An 18,685-nucleotide genomic window follows, 5' to 3' on the forward strand; every position below is an offset into this window, starting at 1 on the left:
TTTTTTAAAGGAAAATAGAAGAACAAATTAAATGCAGCAGAATACTCCCTCAGACCGAGATCGAAAAAGATCTCAACAAGCAAAGGACCACTTTGAGGAGTATGAGGTCGAGGAGTTTGACATTTAAAGCCCCTCCGCCCTAAAGGGGTTGTTCGTTGAGAAGAGACTCCGACATTCCTCACAAAAATAATCCATAGCATCAAAAAAACTATTTGCCACAGAAACCCGCACCTTTGAGTCACACTTGACTGCACCTTTTATCTTCTGGATCAGGAAATTGAAATCAAGGACACTCCGGCCCCTCAGATTCATGGTATTTGAAGGCATACTCCCCCCACTCGGGATGTATACCGTCAGTAGCAGAGACAGCTACAGTCCTCCGTATCCTGCTTCTTGTGCATCTCTCCATCCAGAGGAGTGTCTCCAACTTCTGTGGCCACGTCAACACCTCTGATCCCCTGCTGGGACTCCACTTTCTTCAGTTCCCCAAACACCTACTCCACTTTAGGTACCTACAGTTCCCATGCACGCCCCCTCCCCCTTCTGAGTGTCAAAGCGCACACTCGACAAGAAGGGTCTCTTCTTGTCGGGATTCATGATGTATTTCTAAACATCACACTGGACATTATCACCATTCTAGGTCATACCCGAACACTTCAGTGGTTGACTCCCTAAAAAATGGCTTCTCCATCCTCTTCTTCGAGCAATAGTCACAATTCTGATTCTTTAACAGATTCTCCACCTTAAAGGGTATCTCTTGTGTCTTGGAGCAGATGGGCTTTGGTGCTCTCTTCCGCAAGCTGGTGAAGATGCTGTACCAACGGCCCCGGGCGCAGGTCCTAGTCAACGGAGCTTTATCTCACCCTTTCCCCATTTGACGTGGTACGCAACAGGGATGCCCCCTCTCTCCGATCCTCTTCGACCTGGCTATGGAGCCCCTTGCCTGCTTTATTCGTGGTGACCACTCCCTCACGGGCTGGCGATGGCCCGAATTGAAGAATACAAAATCGCACTTTATGCGGATGATGTCCTGCTGTTTTTGGCTGACCCGGCCCAGTCGGGACCCCGATGCCTCCGAGCGCTTAGTATCTTTGAATGTACCTCTGGCTTATGGCTCAACCCGGTTAAGTCAGTTTTGATCCCCCTGCACGTATCGCGGGAGTGCTTTGATTGGCAGTCGACGATTCCCCTTCGACGGCAGTCCTTCAAGTACTTGGGGATCTGGGTGGCCCTTCTCCCTGAACTTGCATGGTCGCTCAACGTCACCCCGCTGGCCAAACTGGTCCGTGTGGATCTCTCGAAATGGCATACTCTGCCCCTAAACCCTTTGGGAAGGATAGCCCTTTTCAAAATGATGATTTTACCCTGCTTTCTCTACATGCTTCAAAACGCACACCTCTTGTTCGCCAGGTCTTGGTTCCGGGAGATGGATAGTCTGATCACAAAGTTTTTATTGGGGGGGGGGGGGCCCAGCCTGGCCCTGGCCCAGTGTCGCATTCCACCTTTTGACGGAGGTCTTGGTCTGACGAGCCTCTATTTGTATTATTTAGCGACCCGACTACTCACGCTTCACGACTGGTTTAATGGCGGATGGTCCAATCCGGCGTATCGCCTGGAACTGCACACTCTGGGCTTCGCCTCCCTTCAGGGGATGCTATATGGTGCAGCTGTCCCTCTGGCTCTCCCTGAGGTTACCCGTGGAGTGTTCCTGGCTTGGCGGGCCTCATTGTGCCACACCCGCTGGTCAGGCAGACTGACGCAATATACCCCCTGTGGTGTGGCACCCGGCTCGGGGAGGTGGCTTCCTTGGCAGGGTTCCGGCAGTGGGACCTCATTGGGATATCCCTGCCGGGCGATGTCTGGAGTGGTACCCATTTGCGCTCCTTTCAAGACCTGCAGGCCAGGCATTCTCTCCACCCCTTCCAATTTTTCCGCTACCTGCAGCTGCGCCATGCCCTCCGCTCATACATCTCAGATGGTACTTCCTTGCCGGAATACTGTCCGCCAGAGGCGCAGATTATGACTGGTGACTTGGAGAAAGGGGGGATTTCAAGAATATACCGATCACTCACTAATAATACCCCCAACTCCCTCTCTCACCTCCGTAATAAGTGGGAGGGCTGGCTTGGGGCTCTAGAGGATGCCGACTGGAGAGATGCCTTGATGGGCCCTAAAACAATCACGTCTCGGCGCGGCTTCGGTAGGTCCAAGTTTACTTCCTGCATGCTGCCTATCTTACACCGCTGCCCCTTCACAGCGCAGGGCTCCGGTCGGATGCCCTTTGCCCCCGCGCAGACTTCTATCACATGGTGTGGCTTTTCCCTGCGATACAGAGGTACTGGGAGTCCTTAACAGGAGAATTGACGGAGATCTTGGGCTGGGAGGTTCCTCTGGCTCCTACACGTATTTTATTGGGCATCACTGATGGACTGGACTGTAGCAGGGCCGAAAAGCTTTTTCTTAACACTGCCTTGGTGGTAGCAAAGAGGGCTATTGCTGCCCATTCGCTGACGGCTACCACACCAACATTGGCGCTTTGGCGCAGGGGGGTGGACTGGTGTGCTGCACAGGAACGACCTCTTTATGTGGCATGGGGATGCCCCGGGAAATTTCGCCGAATGTGGGAAAAGTGGGTGGGAGTGATAGTTTTAAGGTGGGTTGGTTGGATCTACATAATGCCTCTGGAGATGTGGACCTTTGATTTGCATGTACGTCACTTTTTGTATCAATGTGGAATGTGCTTACCCTGGACTATTCTCATGCGATGTAATTCTGAATGGTGCTGTTTGTTTGGTTACATTGAAAACTCAATAAAATTGATTATCAAAAAAAAAGAATATCTCTTGTAAATGGCATTAATGCCTTGCCTGAGGTTTTGGTGTGAAGCCCAATGATACTAAATACCCCAAAGCCTACACTACCTATCGTAACTTGGGTCATCCTGTAGCACAGGAGTCCTATCTTACCGTTGATCATGGGTCTGACTAGACTCTGGCATTTTGTCTCATGTCCGCAATGCAAAAGCTTTTCTCTCCTGCTTTTGGGAAACCTATAGCCCCCAAACATGGACCTCTTTCCTCCATGCAGATCCTCAGTATGATTTTGTAGGTTTGTCGTAAACCCATACATTTATTAACTCCTCCTTCCACAGTTTATAGCAACAAGAAAATGAGGACATGTGGTTGAGCAGGGAGGAAGGTTTAAAGCACGTCTACGTCCGTTAAGGCCATCAGTGCGGCTGCACTTTTGGTCAGACAGGAATTTCCCGAATGAACCCCCGAGTTCTTATAGAGCTATTTAGAAAAATAAACTGATTTGCAGTAAATCCTTGTGAGGAAATGGGGTGTATTATATAGTATGGTTGTGCAACCTCAGTGTAACACTTACCAGCCCCTTCAGGACCAATAAGTTTCGTATATCAAACGTTAACTCAATCCGCGGAAACTGTGGCACTGAGCAGCAATACTTGCACAGAGGAACTAGTGTAAAGCAATTAAACCGCACCAAAGCAAGACAGTATTTTTATATAAATGTAGACACCAGAACTAAAAAGATCTGCCGGAGGGTTCCAGAGATATAGAACTTACAAGAATGAATAAATCAAAGCGTTTTCATCAGCTTTGCAGTGGACTTTTATGGAGTGGTCCTAATATTAGCAAGGAATAAAGGATGCTGAAAATGTTGTAGATGCTGTGGATGCGGTGCGGTTCATGGAAGGTTTTTGTGCAGGTGCTTCTGGGTCCACGAAGATGGTGCAGTGTTCCTGGTTGCAAGATCAATGTTCCACGAGGTCTGGGTCCTCTGTGGTCTGGCAGAAGTCTAGTCACCACTGGACGAACAGTTGCCCAATGTTGCGCTCACAGGTCAATCCTTCTTGGTTCGATAACATGTCTTCTGAGGGTCCCAGCATCTCTCCGACAGCACTGTTGGGTTCAGCAAACTCGGGTGGAAGTCTGTGTGTCGGGTCTTGATCCCATGTGCTGTACGACGGCAGTGGTAGCTACTTCAAGACTTTAGGCTTCCAACTTGTCCCAGCAGGCTACTTCAGTTGTTGTGTGCCTGTGCTGAGAATGAACAGGCAGCCAGCTGGCCCTTGGAGTCTCTTGGCTTCGCTGGACTCTGGAGACTTCTTCTCCTTGAGCAGGACACTGCAGACAGTCTGCACCTTCGCTAGCCAGCAGGTGCAGTATTCTGCAGTGCAGCCTCTTTGCTGGTCCCACTGTGCAGCTCGGGCTTCCTCTGGTCCTTCTCCCAGTCAGAAATCTGAGGACTGGGTGCCAGTTTTATGCTCAGAAAATGCCCTCCGGGTAGGGTGAAGTTGGTAGCCAAAGGGCTACCAGGTTCCCTCCCACCTAGCTACCATTACCTGATGAGTATGGCATCCCAGGATGCACCATTCTACCTACTCCCAAGATGATCCCTCCGTGTTCAGACCTCTCTAGCTTTAGGACTGGGTAGTCCTGCCAGAGGATTGACTTACAGATTACAGGGGAAGTAGTGGCGTTGCTATTGTTTTTAATGATGAAGTTGGATTCACAGTGCAGGACAGTTGTCCCAGTCTGCAGTGGCGGACTGGGGGACTCCTCTTACTTGGGGGACCTTCAGGGTGGCAGAACCAGTGCTGCAAACCCTGGGGTGGTACTCTAACGTACATGCCATAATCATGCGGATCTACAGGTAACTTAGTCATTTCCAATCGGGTACAGCCAATTCGACCTGCACTTTAGTGCATTGAGGTCTGATAAGCAGGCCTCGGTGCACTTAAGAGCCTCAATAATGCTATTATGGTCTCAGACCTGGTAGTAAGTGCTGCTGCAGATTTAGCGAACCTTGCGCCTCCTGGATACTGCAAGGATCTCACAATGCAAAGACCTTCTTAGCTTGATCTAACCTGAAGGCCTAAAAACCTGAAGTGCAGCACAGAATACTCTTGCTACCATTCTCTGGCAGCTATACTGAGGAGTAGATGCAGTATTTTAAATCGGAGGCTGGCACCCTAAGAGCCGTAGACTTTAAGGAAATGGAAGATTGCAGAACATGCTGACAATACTAACTGATGCTTTCAGTAGAAGGTTCAAACCTCTTGGTTGTCGCTGGAACAGGGGCAGTTTAACCAGCTGATGTTCTTTCAGAGGAGGTAAAACAACTTCTATGACTGAAATCAAGCCTCTTGTGGCGGCAAAATATGTCCGCTCTTCTTTCACTTTTGTTGCTCACTTTTGTGGCGGGGAAGCACTGTCGAGTGGCAAAAGCACAAAACCGATATGGGTGCTAAGGAGGTGCAACGTGGCGGCGGTACAAATCTTGTCCATCAGCAATACCATCAAAGACTTGGGGCCTAGGATATTATGGGATTTATATTTCGGTGGACGGGATATCCATCACTGTTGTGACGGAGTAACCCGTCCGCTGAGATCGAAATCAGGCCCTTAGTCTCAATTTCAACCGGATCAATTACAGCAGGTGGCCGTCCTTCTTCTGGAGAAGTAAGCTATGGCGAGGGCCTCCCAATTCCCAAAAATAAAACAGATCTATTCCTGTATTCAATAAATGATACAATATTTTTTACATTTTCTGGATTTGAAATTGTCAAACAAATGGATCAAATGTACAGAGTGCATGTCTTGCAAAGATCCACCCGCAGTTCCAACATGGGATTACCCACTGGCAAGATGCTTTTTTTCACATCCAGGTAGCTCAAAAGCCTTTAAGAATTCCGGAGTTTGTGTCCGCATTGACCATTACCAATCTAACCTCTGGCCTTTTGGCCTCTAGTCTGAACTGAGGATTTTCTAGGGATGCAGGTCAGTTGTATCAAAATACATTTTTTGCTTGCTTACCCGCTTATAGAAGAATGGATCAGCAAAGATTTCACTCCAAGGCAAAGTCATTTGCAGAGTGCCGTGAAGGTCAACATTTGTGTCTACAAGTCTACCCTGTCAAATCCATGTCTACTCCAGTCCATCTACTACGAGTGGTTATAGGCACCCAAAACGCAAAATAGTGTTCTTCTGCGGAGACTTTGTTCTGTAGTAGGGGATCTCTGTGTATAGTCATAATCTATGAATAGTCCCGCCCATGTGCGGGGACCCCGGAGCAATCAAAATATCTCTTAAGCTGTCCAGCATTTGCAAACCTGCAAAGACACTTAAGAGACAGACAAAATAACACAGCCTAATAACAATACAGCTGCACTGGCCAGCACTTCATCTGAAGTGAACACAAAAGCCAAAATAAAGTTTAAGTGTCATTTTTATTCACATCTAACATGTTCCTTTATTGTATCACACTCCCTTCACCAAAATCCCTTCAAACCATAGAGAGGAAGGGGTGGACAGACAAGCCCTATAGGCTGTCATTATGTGTCTGCTAAAAGGATACCGTGCCTTTAAGGAACTCTCCAGAGACCCCCGGTATCCCAGGATGCAGAACCAAAGCAAGTTACTTTCAGTTCTTTTTTCCGGCTCCTGCTAGCAGGACCCAGGAGCATTGAGCTCTACCCTTTTGGGTGATTTTTGTGACTAAAATTGATTTTTTCTTGATAAAAGTTTCTTCATTCGACGTCTAGAGCCTTTCTCTGCTGCTTGGTGCAGTTTGGACCCTCTTTTCAGATGGCTTTATTTGATGAATGCCCTGAGTGTGGGAGGAAAAAGGCCAAGACGGACCCACATGATGTCTGTATTCTCTGCTTATCATCCTCTCATGTTCCTGCTACGTGTGACCTCTGCAAGACCTTCTCCAAGAGGACCCTGAGAGACAGGGAGAAGATTCGCCTTCAGGGACAGCAACAGCCGAGAACAGGTGGGACTCCGGGGCATGGAGGATCTCATTCCCCTTCCTCTGCCCATGCTTCGGCCACTGGAGGGACCTCCAGGCAGGCACAGGAGCAGAAACGACACCTACCAGCTGGTAGATCGCGTTCAACGTCGAAGGCGACGACGGCGAGAGGTAACGCACCGGTGTGTTCGCCGTCGATCCAGGGATCTGGATCTCGGCGTTCTCGACATTCGACGTCGAGAGGGGGGCCGGCGAGACCTAGGACTAGGTCGCCGTCGAGGATTTTGCAGTCGACGTCGACACACACCATCGACCCAACCGAGCCCAACGGACAGCGCAGCTCGCCGTCGAGGCGGACCCGCTCGTCTCCTTCGCCGTCAGTGCATGGATCGGCATCGACGCCGAGACACCGGCGACTGCCGTCGAGACGAAGGAGGTCGCCGTCGAGGCACAGATCGCCGTCGAGGCACAGATCGCCGTCGAGGCACAGATCGCCGTCGAGGCACAGAACGCCGTCGAGGCACAGATCGCCGTCGAGGCGAAGGAGATCGCCGTCGAGAGGCCGCCGTTCGACGTCTAGGACGCCGTTTGCGGTCGGCGAGGAGAAGCCGTACGAGGTCGACGCTCAGTTCGACGTCGAGGACATCGGGTAACACTTCTTAGGTGATTACAATATCCAGTCGTGGTACTAGGAGCAGAAGGCGCTCCCCCCTCGTTTACTTCAGCACGGGATAGGCCCGCCAAGAAGAGAAGGGTGGACGGAAGTCCGGACAGGGCTAGTCCGGACAGGGCTAGTCCGGGTTCTCCTGCACGGAGTGATGGAACTCCGCAGCCTCTCCCTCAGCCGCTGCCTCAGAAGCCTCCTACGCCTCCTCCGCCTCCTCCTCTTCCTCCTAAGCGGCCTCCGCCGCCGCCGGTGCCTCAGCTCCCGCCGTCTCCTAAGGCCCCACGCAGACTGAGATCACGCTCTCGCTCTCGCCGGAGGTCATGGAGCAGACGCAGATCGTCCACTCACACAAGACATGGACGACGGAGATATAGATCTCGTTCCAGAGGCACGAGGTATACGGACTCTTCTGGCAATGGACGGCTTTCCCCCTCGTTGTCGGAAACACCGCCTACTAGGATCTCGCCGGTGGATGATATTGCCACTTTCCAGGAGGTACTGATGAGGGGGGCGGCGAAATTGGGAATCTCAGTGGCAGCACCGGTTCCCACTACCTCTGTGATATTTGAGACATTGCACAAGGCTCACCTGTCACGGCCCCTCCTTCCTTTGGTCCCAGGTTTGGAGGAACCAGCCATGGAGGTCTTCTTGACACCAGCCGTGGTGAAGGCTGCTCCCTCACGGTTGCAGAAAAAGTACAGGGCCCCTGATTCGGACCCGGCGTTCCTCAGGGTGGACCCTCCCCCGGACTCTGTCATTGTGGTTGCGGCTCGGAAACAACACTCCACGACGCCCTCTTCCACGGCTCCTCCGGATAAGGAGAGTCGCAAGATGGACTCCTTGGGGAGGAGAATGTGCTCTTCGTCGGCCACGACTATGAAGGCTGCTAGCGCCTCCGCTCTGCTGGGTCGCTATGACCGATCGCTTTGGGACTCCCTGCAACAGTTTGCTGCCTCCCTCCCTAGGGATAGACGGGAGGACTTCCAGGAGGTGTTCAACGAGGGCGTGATGGTCTCCAACCAGATCATCAGTGCGGCGGGGGATGTATCGTTGCTGGCGGCCCATGGGTACTGTCATGGAGTACACATGAGGAGACATTCCTGGCTGTGGCTTACTTCTCTAAAGCCTGAAGCGCAGCAAAAGATTGCTAACTTGCCTTTCTCTGGCACAACGTTGTTCGGGTCTCATGCGGATGACGAAATGGCCCGCATGAAGGCCGAAGCGGAAACCCTGAAGGCCGTGGGGTTGGAAAAGCCCAAGGACTAGAAGAGGTCGTTCCGTTCCTATGGCAGGCGGTACTCTAAACAACGCGGCCAAGGGCGTCAGTCTGGTCAACAGCACCAACACCAGCCACAACAGTTCCCGAGGCAGTCCTTTCAAAAGCGCCAGAGGGGCAGAGGCCAGCATCAATCCTCGTCTGGGAACAAAGGCCCGGCCGGGTCGAAGCCCTGAAAGGTCACTTCCCCCCTCGTCCGTTACCCGCTCCGGTGGGGGGGGGGGGGGGGGGGGGGGAGTATTCAATACTACCTGGCAGAGTGGAGAACAATAACTCAGGACAAGTGGGTGCTGAATATTGTTTGCAATGGGTACAGTCTTCGTTTCACCAGCCCGCCTCCACAGATTCCACCAGTGCGCTCTCCCTACATGGTGCGAGAGCTCCAGGGGGAGGCGGACATTCTGTTAAAGAAGGCGATAGAACCTGTTCCTTTGAGGCACATAGGAAAAGGTCTTTACTCAAGGTTCTTTCTCGTCAGAAAAAAGGACAAGAACGAGTTCAGGCCTATTCCAGATCTGCGTCAAGCAAACAAGTGGATCCGCAGAGAAAAGTTCCGTATGTTGTCCCTGCATCAGATTTACCCTCAGTTGCATCGAGGAGACTGGCTGTGCGCTATAGATCTGCAGGACGCTTACTTTCATGTGCCGATCGCACAAAAGCATCGCAAGTTCCTGAGGTTTCTGGTAGGCAACAACCATTACCAGTATACAGTGCTCCCGTTTGGTCTGAAGTCTGCACCAAGGACGTTCTCCAAGTGCATGGCAGTAGTGGCAGCACACTTGCGGAAGAACAAAGTGTTTGTGTATCCATACCTGAACGATTGGCTGATCAAAGCTTCCACGTACCAGGAAGCCCAGTGTCATTTCAACGAGACAGCTGCCTTGCTTCATCGCCTGGGACTGCACATCAACATGTCGAAGTCGGTGCCGATCCCTGTGCAGGGTCTCCAGTACTTGGGGGGCCTCAGTCAATACTTTGAACGCAAGCGTGTGTCCTTCGGAGGAGAGACGCTTATCTATCCGTTGGAAGGCCCTGCACCTCCTCTCAGCCCACTCTCCTACAGTGAGGACGGTGTCCTCTTTACTGGGGTCGATGGCTTGCTGCATCTTTCTCACCCCCAATGCACGTCTGCATATGAGGCCTCTGCAGGAATGTCTTGAGGATCAATGGGACCAGAGGCGGGGGCTTTGGGAGGACAAGATTCGCCTGTCCCAACACGCTCTGCAGTCTCTGACATGGTGGTGCTCCTCAGAGAATGTCTGCAAGGGGACTCCCTTTCAAAAGGATATTCCGGTCCAGACCATAGTGACCGATGCGTCTCTCCAGGGCTGGGGAGCGCGTTCGGGCCCTCTTCAGATTCAGGGGATATGGTCACAGACGGAGATGACTTACCACATCAACTTTTTGGAACTCCGAGCAGTACACTTGGCCCTGAAGGCGTTCCATCCCTCCTTCAAGACGAACTCCCTGCTAGTTCAGACGGACAATACTACTACCATGTATTACCTCAACAAGCAGGGGGGCTCCCGTTCACGCACGCTGTCTCGGGAGGCACAGACTATCTGGAATTGGCTGGTGGCCAGGAACCTCACGATCACGGCAACCCATCTGCCGGAGTGCAGAATGCCCAAGCCGATGCGCTCAGCAGGCTCGTTCAAGAAAATCACGAGTGGGTGCTAAACGACGACGTGCTAGGAGACGTCTTCGCGGAGTGGGGTACTCCGGATATCGATCTGGTCGCTACGGCAGAAAACAGCAAATGCCGCGACTTCGCGTCCAGGTACTACCAACCAGGGACACTGGGGAATGCCCTGTGGATCAGCTGGTCCAACAGCTTTCTCTACGCCTTTCCGCCCATTCCCCTGATTCCGGCGGTGCTGATCAAGTTGTCGCGATCCAGGGCCAGGATGATCCTGATTGCACCGGAGTGGCCGAGGCAATGGTGGTTCACCGACCTTCTTCACCGGTCTGTTCTGCCGCACCGGCGCCTGCCGTGTCGGCCGGACCTTCTCACGAAGTTTGGAGGACAGATGGTTCACCCCAATCTCTCGTCCTTGAGTTTGGCAGCATGGCTCCTGAGCTAGTACAGTATGGACACTTGAACCTACCTCAGGACTGTATGGAGATCTTGAAAGAGGCTAAGAGACAGTCTACGAGGACTTCTTACGCCTATAAGTGGAAGAGATTCTGCTTATGGTGCGAGGCAAAGGACATTGACCCTACATCCTGTAAAGATGTTATTTTACCTTATCTGCTGCAGTTAGCTCAATCTGGGCTTAATTTTCAGTCTATTAAGGTTCATCTCGCAGCTTTGACTGCGTATAGAAAGGGCCCTTCCCAAACCTCCTTTTTTCAAATCCCTGTGATTAAAGATTTTTTGGAGGGTTTGCGTAAGGTGTTCCCCCCCCTGTTAGACGACCTTCGCCACCATGGGAATTGAACGTGGTGTTGTCCAGATTAATGAGGGAGCCTTTTGAGCCTATTCATAAGGCTTCGTTGCAGCATTTGTCCTGGAAAGCTGCCTTCCTGGTGGCCATTACATCGGCCAGGAGAGTAAGTGAGATTCAGGCTCTGTTGTCATGAGCCGTATACTGTATTCCATGCTTTTAAGTGGTAATGCGTACTCATCCTAAGTTTTTGCCTAAAGTGATATCTGATTTCCATGTAAATCAAATGATAACTTTGCCTACTTTTTTTCAGCATCCCTCCTCTCCGGCGGAGAGGTCTCTGCATTCCCTAGATGTGCGTAGGGTGTTGAAATTCTATCTAGATAAGACAAAAGACATCCGCAGGTCGGATCAACTGTTTGTAAATTATGGTTTGGTGAGAACTGGTCTAGCTACCTCAAAACAGTCCATCTCTAGATGGATTGTGTCCTGTATTCAGCTCTGTTATCAGAAAGCTAATAAGACATTAGGGGGTAAGCCTACAGCGCATTCGACTAGGGGCAAAGCAGCGACTACAGCTTTGCTTAGGAATTGCTGACATTTGTAAGGCTGCCACCTGGAAGTCGGTCCATACGTTTACAAAGCATTACTGCCTGGACTCTGATGCTAGGGCAGATGCGCAGGTTGGGCAGGCTTTGCTGAGGAATTTGTTTGCACAGTAATTTGTTGCTGTTCGGTTTTTACTCCACCGCTGTTTGTTGGTTGGGATGGGCTTGCCATTCTATTCATAGATTATGACTATACACAGAGATCCCCTACTACAGAAGGAGTAGTTTCTTACCTGTAACTCCAGTTCTGTAGTAGGGGTATCTCTGTTATAGTCATAAGCGACCCTCCCTCCTCCCCGGTGGAGTAAACTGACAGTATCAGGCCTGTTGTTATACACCTTCAAAAAGAATTGAAAGTAACTTGCTTTGGCTGTGCATCCTGGGATACCGGGGGTCTCTGGAGAGTTCCTTAAAGGCACGGTATCCTTTTAGCAGACACATAATGACAACCTATAGGGCTTGTCTGTCCACCCCTTCCTCTCTATTGTTTAAAGGGATTTTGGTGAAGGGAGTGTGATACAATAAAGGAACATGTCAGATGTGAATAAAAATGACACTTAAACTTTATTTTGGCTTTTGTGTTCACTTCAGATGAAGTGCTGGCCAGTGCAGCTGTATTGTTATTAGGCTGTATTATTTTGTCTGTCTCTTAAGTGTCTTTGCAGGTTTACAAATGCTGGACAGCTTAAGAGATATTTTGATTGCTCCGGGGTCCCCGCACATGGGCGGGATATTCATAGATTATGACTATAACAGAGATACCCCTACTACAGAACTGGAGTTACAGGTAAGAAACTACTCCTTCTATCTGTCTAAAGGGCCTTTCATTAAAAAGCACACCACAGAAAACTGCCTACCAAGTATCAGCCAGTCTGGGATTGATGGCACTATGTATTTTCTGGTCCCCAAATGCTCCTCTCCATGCTAGGTGGCTTCTGCTGTGTCTAGATTACCAGTGGTTTCAATACTGATGCAACTGGGAAGATTGGTTGTATTTCACATGCAGCTGTTTAATCCTTTTCCTGGTTGTCATCTGAAAAACTTGTTGCAAGCAATATCTTTGTCCGCATCAGAATCTCTTGATGCAATCATGACGGCTATATGGGTCATTTTTATGTTAAAGGAACATAGGCTTAAAAGACCTGACATGTTGCACCCATGTCTGGAACTCAGAATGGTTCATTTGGTTCTAACGGCATTATTTCAGCCTTCAGGTTGAACTCCTTGCTCAATCAAATGGCCAATACAACAGTGCATCAGCCTTGCATGCAGGGAGGCACAAGGTCCAGATCTCTCTCCGGAAACTCTCACGATCTGGAGATGGTTCTCGATCAGGATTCTGCAATCGCTGCGGTCCGTCCTTCGAGGATGGAAATGCAGACCTGCATGCTCTTAACCGAAATTGTTGGGAAAGCGGAGTGGATCCTAAAATGGCAGTTGTACATAACTTCTTCTGTAACTGGCCTTTCCAAAGATGGATCTCTACCAACAAAGAAATTGCCCAGATTATTGCTCTTGCATTACCAGCTAGGGACAAAGGGTTATGTCCTTTTGATCAATTGGTCAAGATATTTTCGATCACTTTTCCACAGGTTTTCCCTTCTACTATCAGACATTATCAAACTAAAGAACTCCAGAGCCAGGATGATCCGAAGAGCTTCAGAATAGCTGTTCACCAACCTACTGTACCGATGAGAAGGCCCACACAGGAGGCCTTGCACACCCAATTCCCTTCACACGTTTGGAAGCCAGATCCTGCACACCCGCTTTCCATGGTTGAGCTTGGCAGGTCGCATCACCTATAGTGCTGTTATGACACGAACACTCCGACACCAAGCCAACCAAGTAATTTTGGATATTGGGAGGAGTTTTTTTTCAAGAAACTCTGGAGTTGCATCTCTCCTCCTTGTCTGTACTGAGGTAGTCGGTGCATGTTTTCTAATTTTGAAATAAATGAGAGATTCTATAAACTGTGCAGCCCAAGGTGAACTTGAGGCTACTGCTAGCTCTAGGGACAATGTTGCTCCTCTTGTCAGCGTCCCAAATTTCTAATTATAGATGACCTCTCTATTTGATGACCATGCAGGTTTGCTTGGCATGTGACTGTAACGAGCAGCAACGCACATTGTAATTTCCATATTGGCATTGGGGTAAAACCCCTCCTTTACCCCCATTGCATCACCTCTGTGCAATTAGTTATGAGACCTGGCCTGTTTCTATATCTCTGCTAGCATGAAGTCATGGACTTCAAGTGTTTTATGTTTTGGGGGAGCTGCCCAGAGTGTTCAGGTTGGGTTCTCCCTTTGTGTAATCACTTTCCCAAGTCCTGACCTTTTATATTGTTGCTGATTTGTCGTTTCTTTTTATATATTTGAATCTTAAATCTTTCACCTAGTTTCCTAAGTGTAATGGGTTCATCAGTCTGCTGATTTGACTGTGAAATATAGAATTACAAAGTCTCCTAGTGTGAAGTTTCTTCTAGAGTTGCATGTTGTGCATAAGTCTCTTTAGTGGTTGGGTCCAGAAGTGTTGGGATACAAACGTTTTTCTTACTGGTGACTGTCGACATAGGTTTAGCCTAAATAGTAAGTTAACCATAAGCCCACAATGCTCCATTACGTGGCCACCAATTTTGATAATTTTTTCCGCTTTTGAATACAGAGGTGCATCAAGAGAGCTCCTGAGTTACCCATCAAAGACTTTTCGAGGATTAAGGGAACGTCCTACTTCAAGGGACATAAGATCTCAGGGCTGGGTCAATGTTTTTTTTTCTTTCTAGGGTCTTTTTGTCGGTGTCTTCAGTATAGTGGGAGAATGACTATTGGTCGTGGTGGGGTCCCTGAGATTCTCAATGCAGTTTTGTAGCATGATCACACTTGCACATGCAATATCCCCCTCTTGGGTGCGCCTTACTAATACACAACATAACCGAACATAACACCGTCCAGCTCCTGCTCCTCATTTCTGGTCATCCTGTGGTCCGGGGAACCTGCTCTGGCTGCAGTTGCATCATGCAGCTGCGTCACTCTGAGCTGATGCACGCCAAGCAGCAGTGTCCATAGGTGGCGACTGAACCTTCCTCTTCTGCTTCTCTAGCTCGGTGAGCCTTCGGCCCAGTGAGCAATTAAGACCTTGCCTCTGTGTATCGGAGTATTCGGCTTGAAAGGTGAGCAGGTCTGACAATCCTCTGGATTAAGATCCCTCAGAAGGTGGAACATACAAACGGGATGTTCGTCCTTAGGACTAATGTCCTGTGGCTGTGGGGTTAGAGCAGAGCGTGCTCATGCTGCAAAATGGCGTCCATTTCAGGGATCCACTGTGATTAGCAGTCATTACTGGACATGTCAAAGCTCTCCCCCAAACAATCACTGGAAAAAACTTCATCTAGGCTTGATATCCGATATCCCTCAAAGTGATCAATCTTCCCTCGAGTTCTTATTGACTCTTCGTCGACTCCATAAAAAACACATATATTAATATACTGCATCATGTAGTGGAAGTGCAGTAAAAGAAGGCTATTTAGAGTTGGGTAACATACCTGATAGACATTCGTTCTGGTTTGCTGGAGCGTGCCCACAACACTAGTATTTGGACTTCAGTGAATGGTCTCTTTGCCAAAAGATCCTGGGCAGCGTCGTGGAAGCGTTACCTTTTTTCCTGGGGCGTAACTGTTTGAAATGCAAAATGCTGAAGCCTTGCATCCAGATAACATCTTTAAGAAATGTCCTTTAAACACTAGGTGGTTTGACGCTAGAGTTATTTTTTTTTTGTCTAGCTTCTTGTTCATAATGGGCCTACATGAAGGCTATCCATGGTGGACATTATCTTCATCACTCTGATTCAAATTCAGACTCAAATTGGTGATGGTTTTATCTGTACATCTGGTGGCCTAAAAAAATAATTCCTATCAGGATTTGAAGTGTAAACTAATGTTTTGAGTAAGCCATAAGGGCTTCCTATTAGCCCAATCACAAATAGTATTTGTAACCTTAATTCTCTAAGACTATATATTTTGATTTTGCAATTTCTTTTGCAGGGAATATTTGCATATTTAATCCTGCATGCTTGAGCCAGCTAGCATTTTCAAATAAAATTCGTAGAACACATCGTGCTTTAATGATGTTGTTTCACTTTCATGTTGATCTGTCAATTTCTCCATCTTTTATTATTCTGCTGCAGTCGTACATTTTTCACATGCAAAAATGTTATCTACATTAGAAAATGGATGGGGCTAATCTCTCAAGGAAAAAATACATGTTATGCCTCTGGTATAAAAAAAAGTTTAGCTGCTTCAGAATTAATATATCTATATTCGGGGTGAAGATACGTTATCGTCTAAAGGTTTCCCACTCAAAAATAATCACATTGCTAAATCTATAAGTAGTTGGGTTACATGTGTGGCACTTGTGAATAATATTCTTGTAACGAATTAGTAAGGCAGCCATATTGAAATTAGCGTCTTCTTTTTCGTAACTATTACGGCCTAAATACATATCTTCTGTGGAAATGACGGGGACCACCCTGTATTCCACGGAAACTGGGGTAAATGTTTTGTAATCAATCAGTTCAGAATCAGTTGCTCAATTTAATTGGGCATCAAGAAGTACTTGGGTTATACATTTAATGATGCTCATTTGCAAGAATAACTTTCAAAGTGGATAAATCGATCATACAAATAATGTGGAGTATATCTTTATTTCTGCAAGAATCTTTCTGCAACAGTGGAAAAGATCTTTGAAGCACACAGCAGTCAGAATATGTCTGCTCTGCACTCAAGAGAAGCAGTTTTGCAGTGCTTCAAGCGACCCCATTTATAAAGAAATCTTTAAAAGACAGTAGTTCTCTTTAAACTAGTGATCACCATTACTGGTAGGTTCTAACACAACAGTCTTCTGGCTTGACACCCATTGAGTGGACCCACAGGATGCTACTTGACACGCACACCCTTTCCTTGTGTGAGGACTCCATGCACGCATTGGCCGAGGGTTTAAAGGTACTTTATTTGACTTTGAGTAACACCTTTTAGTCACTCCTGGCTGTAATATTTAGGCAGCCAAATGTCTGTTGAAAAATGTTGTTCCCCACTATTTTAGTTTTGGTTCATGTTTTGAGCGCTGCGCCACCATACTGTCATATAATCCAGTTGTTCATTTTGACTATTGGCTCTGGTAAAATATATTTTGCCTCCTAAACGCGGATTATCCATTTTCCAAATTAGTTTTGTTTATTTCACCATTTTGAAAGCTATTCTCTTGCTTGTTCTCCAGAAATCCTATAACCCAGACATTTCTTGCTGGAATTATAATGTGAGTTACATTGAGTAACTCAACCCTGCGCGCTTGGTATCCTTGTCCTCCAACCTTGCTAAGGAACACGCCTCTAAGCACTCCTACTGGATGCATATTGTGTAGCGTGCTATTCCCAGCTGGTGTAAGTACAGAACATCACATACTGAGAGGAAGAACACATGCCTGTAAAGAGATCCCAACATGAGCTGCATTGTAGGAGTTCAAGTTTAGATTTGCATTCTCCAGCACAATTGTGTATTTTGTAATTGTTTCGTTCTTGCTACAAAAGGGAAGTAGAGTCGTGTTGGAGAGGAAGTTCTGTGTATAGTTCTGGATGAATGAATTAGGCTGCTACCCCAGATGGCTTTATAACACCAAAAGCATTGAGAGATCCCCCCACGGGTTGCGATGGATGTGCAAAACCACATGGATTTAGTGGTCATTGTTCAATTTACTCTTCATTTTCTTTAATAGTTTATTTAGGTTTTTATTAGCATTAATGTTACATTATTCAACTTGAGTGTTTTATCATTTTATTTTTGTATATATTAACTGACCTACTCTACTAACACCATCCACCATTCCTTCTGTGACTTAACTTTTCGCTACTAAATTTGAAGTCCTTGCTCAGTTAGGCCTAGTGTTAAACACCTATGTTTGCCATGTATCAAACAATTGCTCTGTTCCGTTACAGGTCATGGAAAAAGGTTACAAGCGCCTGACTCCAGATCAGCCTGTAGGCCTGAGGCATAGTGGCTACGTCATCAGCGTGCAGCACATAGTCAAGGTAAGTGGGCAAGGGAAACCTACCACCCAGGGTGCCTCAGAATATGCAGGACTGAAGCATAAGGTACATATCTGTTGCAAAACGTGTAGTTTTTTTTCAGGTTTGTCTAAAAGCTTCCTTTTTTTGTTGCAGCTGTTCTATTGCTTGAAGAACCCCCTATAGAAGTGATCATGAGATGTAATGTTCTAAAACCAATCTAGGACTTTAACCTTTTCGTTAGAGGGAGGCCAAGACCCACTGAAGTCTCCTCGCTCTAGATGTTCATGTTAGTGATGCGCTGTGTCTGTCAGGACGTCTGTAGTGCAGTCTGAAAGGACTTGAAAAATCCACTGCTTTCCTAGTATCCGTTTCCAGCCTAGGATGGGTAAACTGATTCCAAAAATGTATTTTCAGAGTTTCTTTCCACCGACCGTTGCAGGCCAGACCTGGAAATCCCTCTGATCAAACCAATGAGCACTAGGTGCCACCGACGTGACTCCAGTTTGGAAGTTAACAATACAGCACTAGATTTGTTAACTTGGGGCCACTCCAAGCTCAATGTTTACAAAAGTGATATCGGGGGTTGCTGCTTGTCTTTGGAGGTTTGGTATACTATCCTGTGGCATCTTCTGGTGGTGGGGAGAGCCCTGGCTTGATTGTTCTGCTTTTTATCTCTTGAAGATATGCAGTCAGACTAGAGTGAAGCACAGGACTCTGGTAAGCCTTTCTGCCTCTCCTGAATTCTGAAGCAGATCAGAAACCAGCGTGCCTGGGGCATTATAGTGGCTCCAGATTGTGCCAGGAGTGTGTTGTAACTGGAACTTTAGGTCCTGAGCAGCTGTCCTCTGTTCAGGCTACCGCTTTGGGAGGATCTTATGTCTGTCGCATGGCAGGGTTCTGCCCCTGAACTGCGCAA

At 48.0% G+C, this 18,685-nt stretch overlaps 1 protein-coding gene across 1 annotated transcript in view; it reads left to right on the forward strand.

The window, feature by feature from the left end:
- QARS1 (glutaminyl-tRNA synthetase 1) overlaps positions 1-18,685 on the forward strand; it is a 296,102-nt gene that overhangs the window by 257,740 nt on the left and 19,677 nt on the right. Inside the window, exon 20 of the mRNA XM_085624343.1 lies at positions 17,698-17,790. Coding sequence (XP_085480469.1) covers positions 17,698-17,790 — 93 coding nt within the window. The remainder of the gene's footprint in view (positions 1-17,697; positions 17,791-18,685) is intronic.

The sequence above is a fragment of the Triturus cristatus genome, chromosome 9, assembly GCF_964204655.1.
Source record: "Triturus cristatus chromosome 9, aTriCri1.1, whole genome shotgun sequence".
Taxonomy (NCBI): domain Eukaryota; kingdom Metazoa; phylum Chordata; class Amphibia; order Caudata; family Salamandridae; genus Triturus; species Triturus cristatus.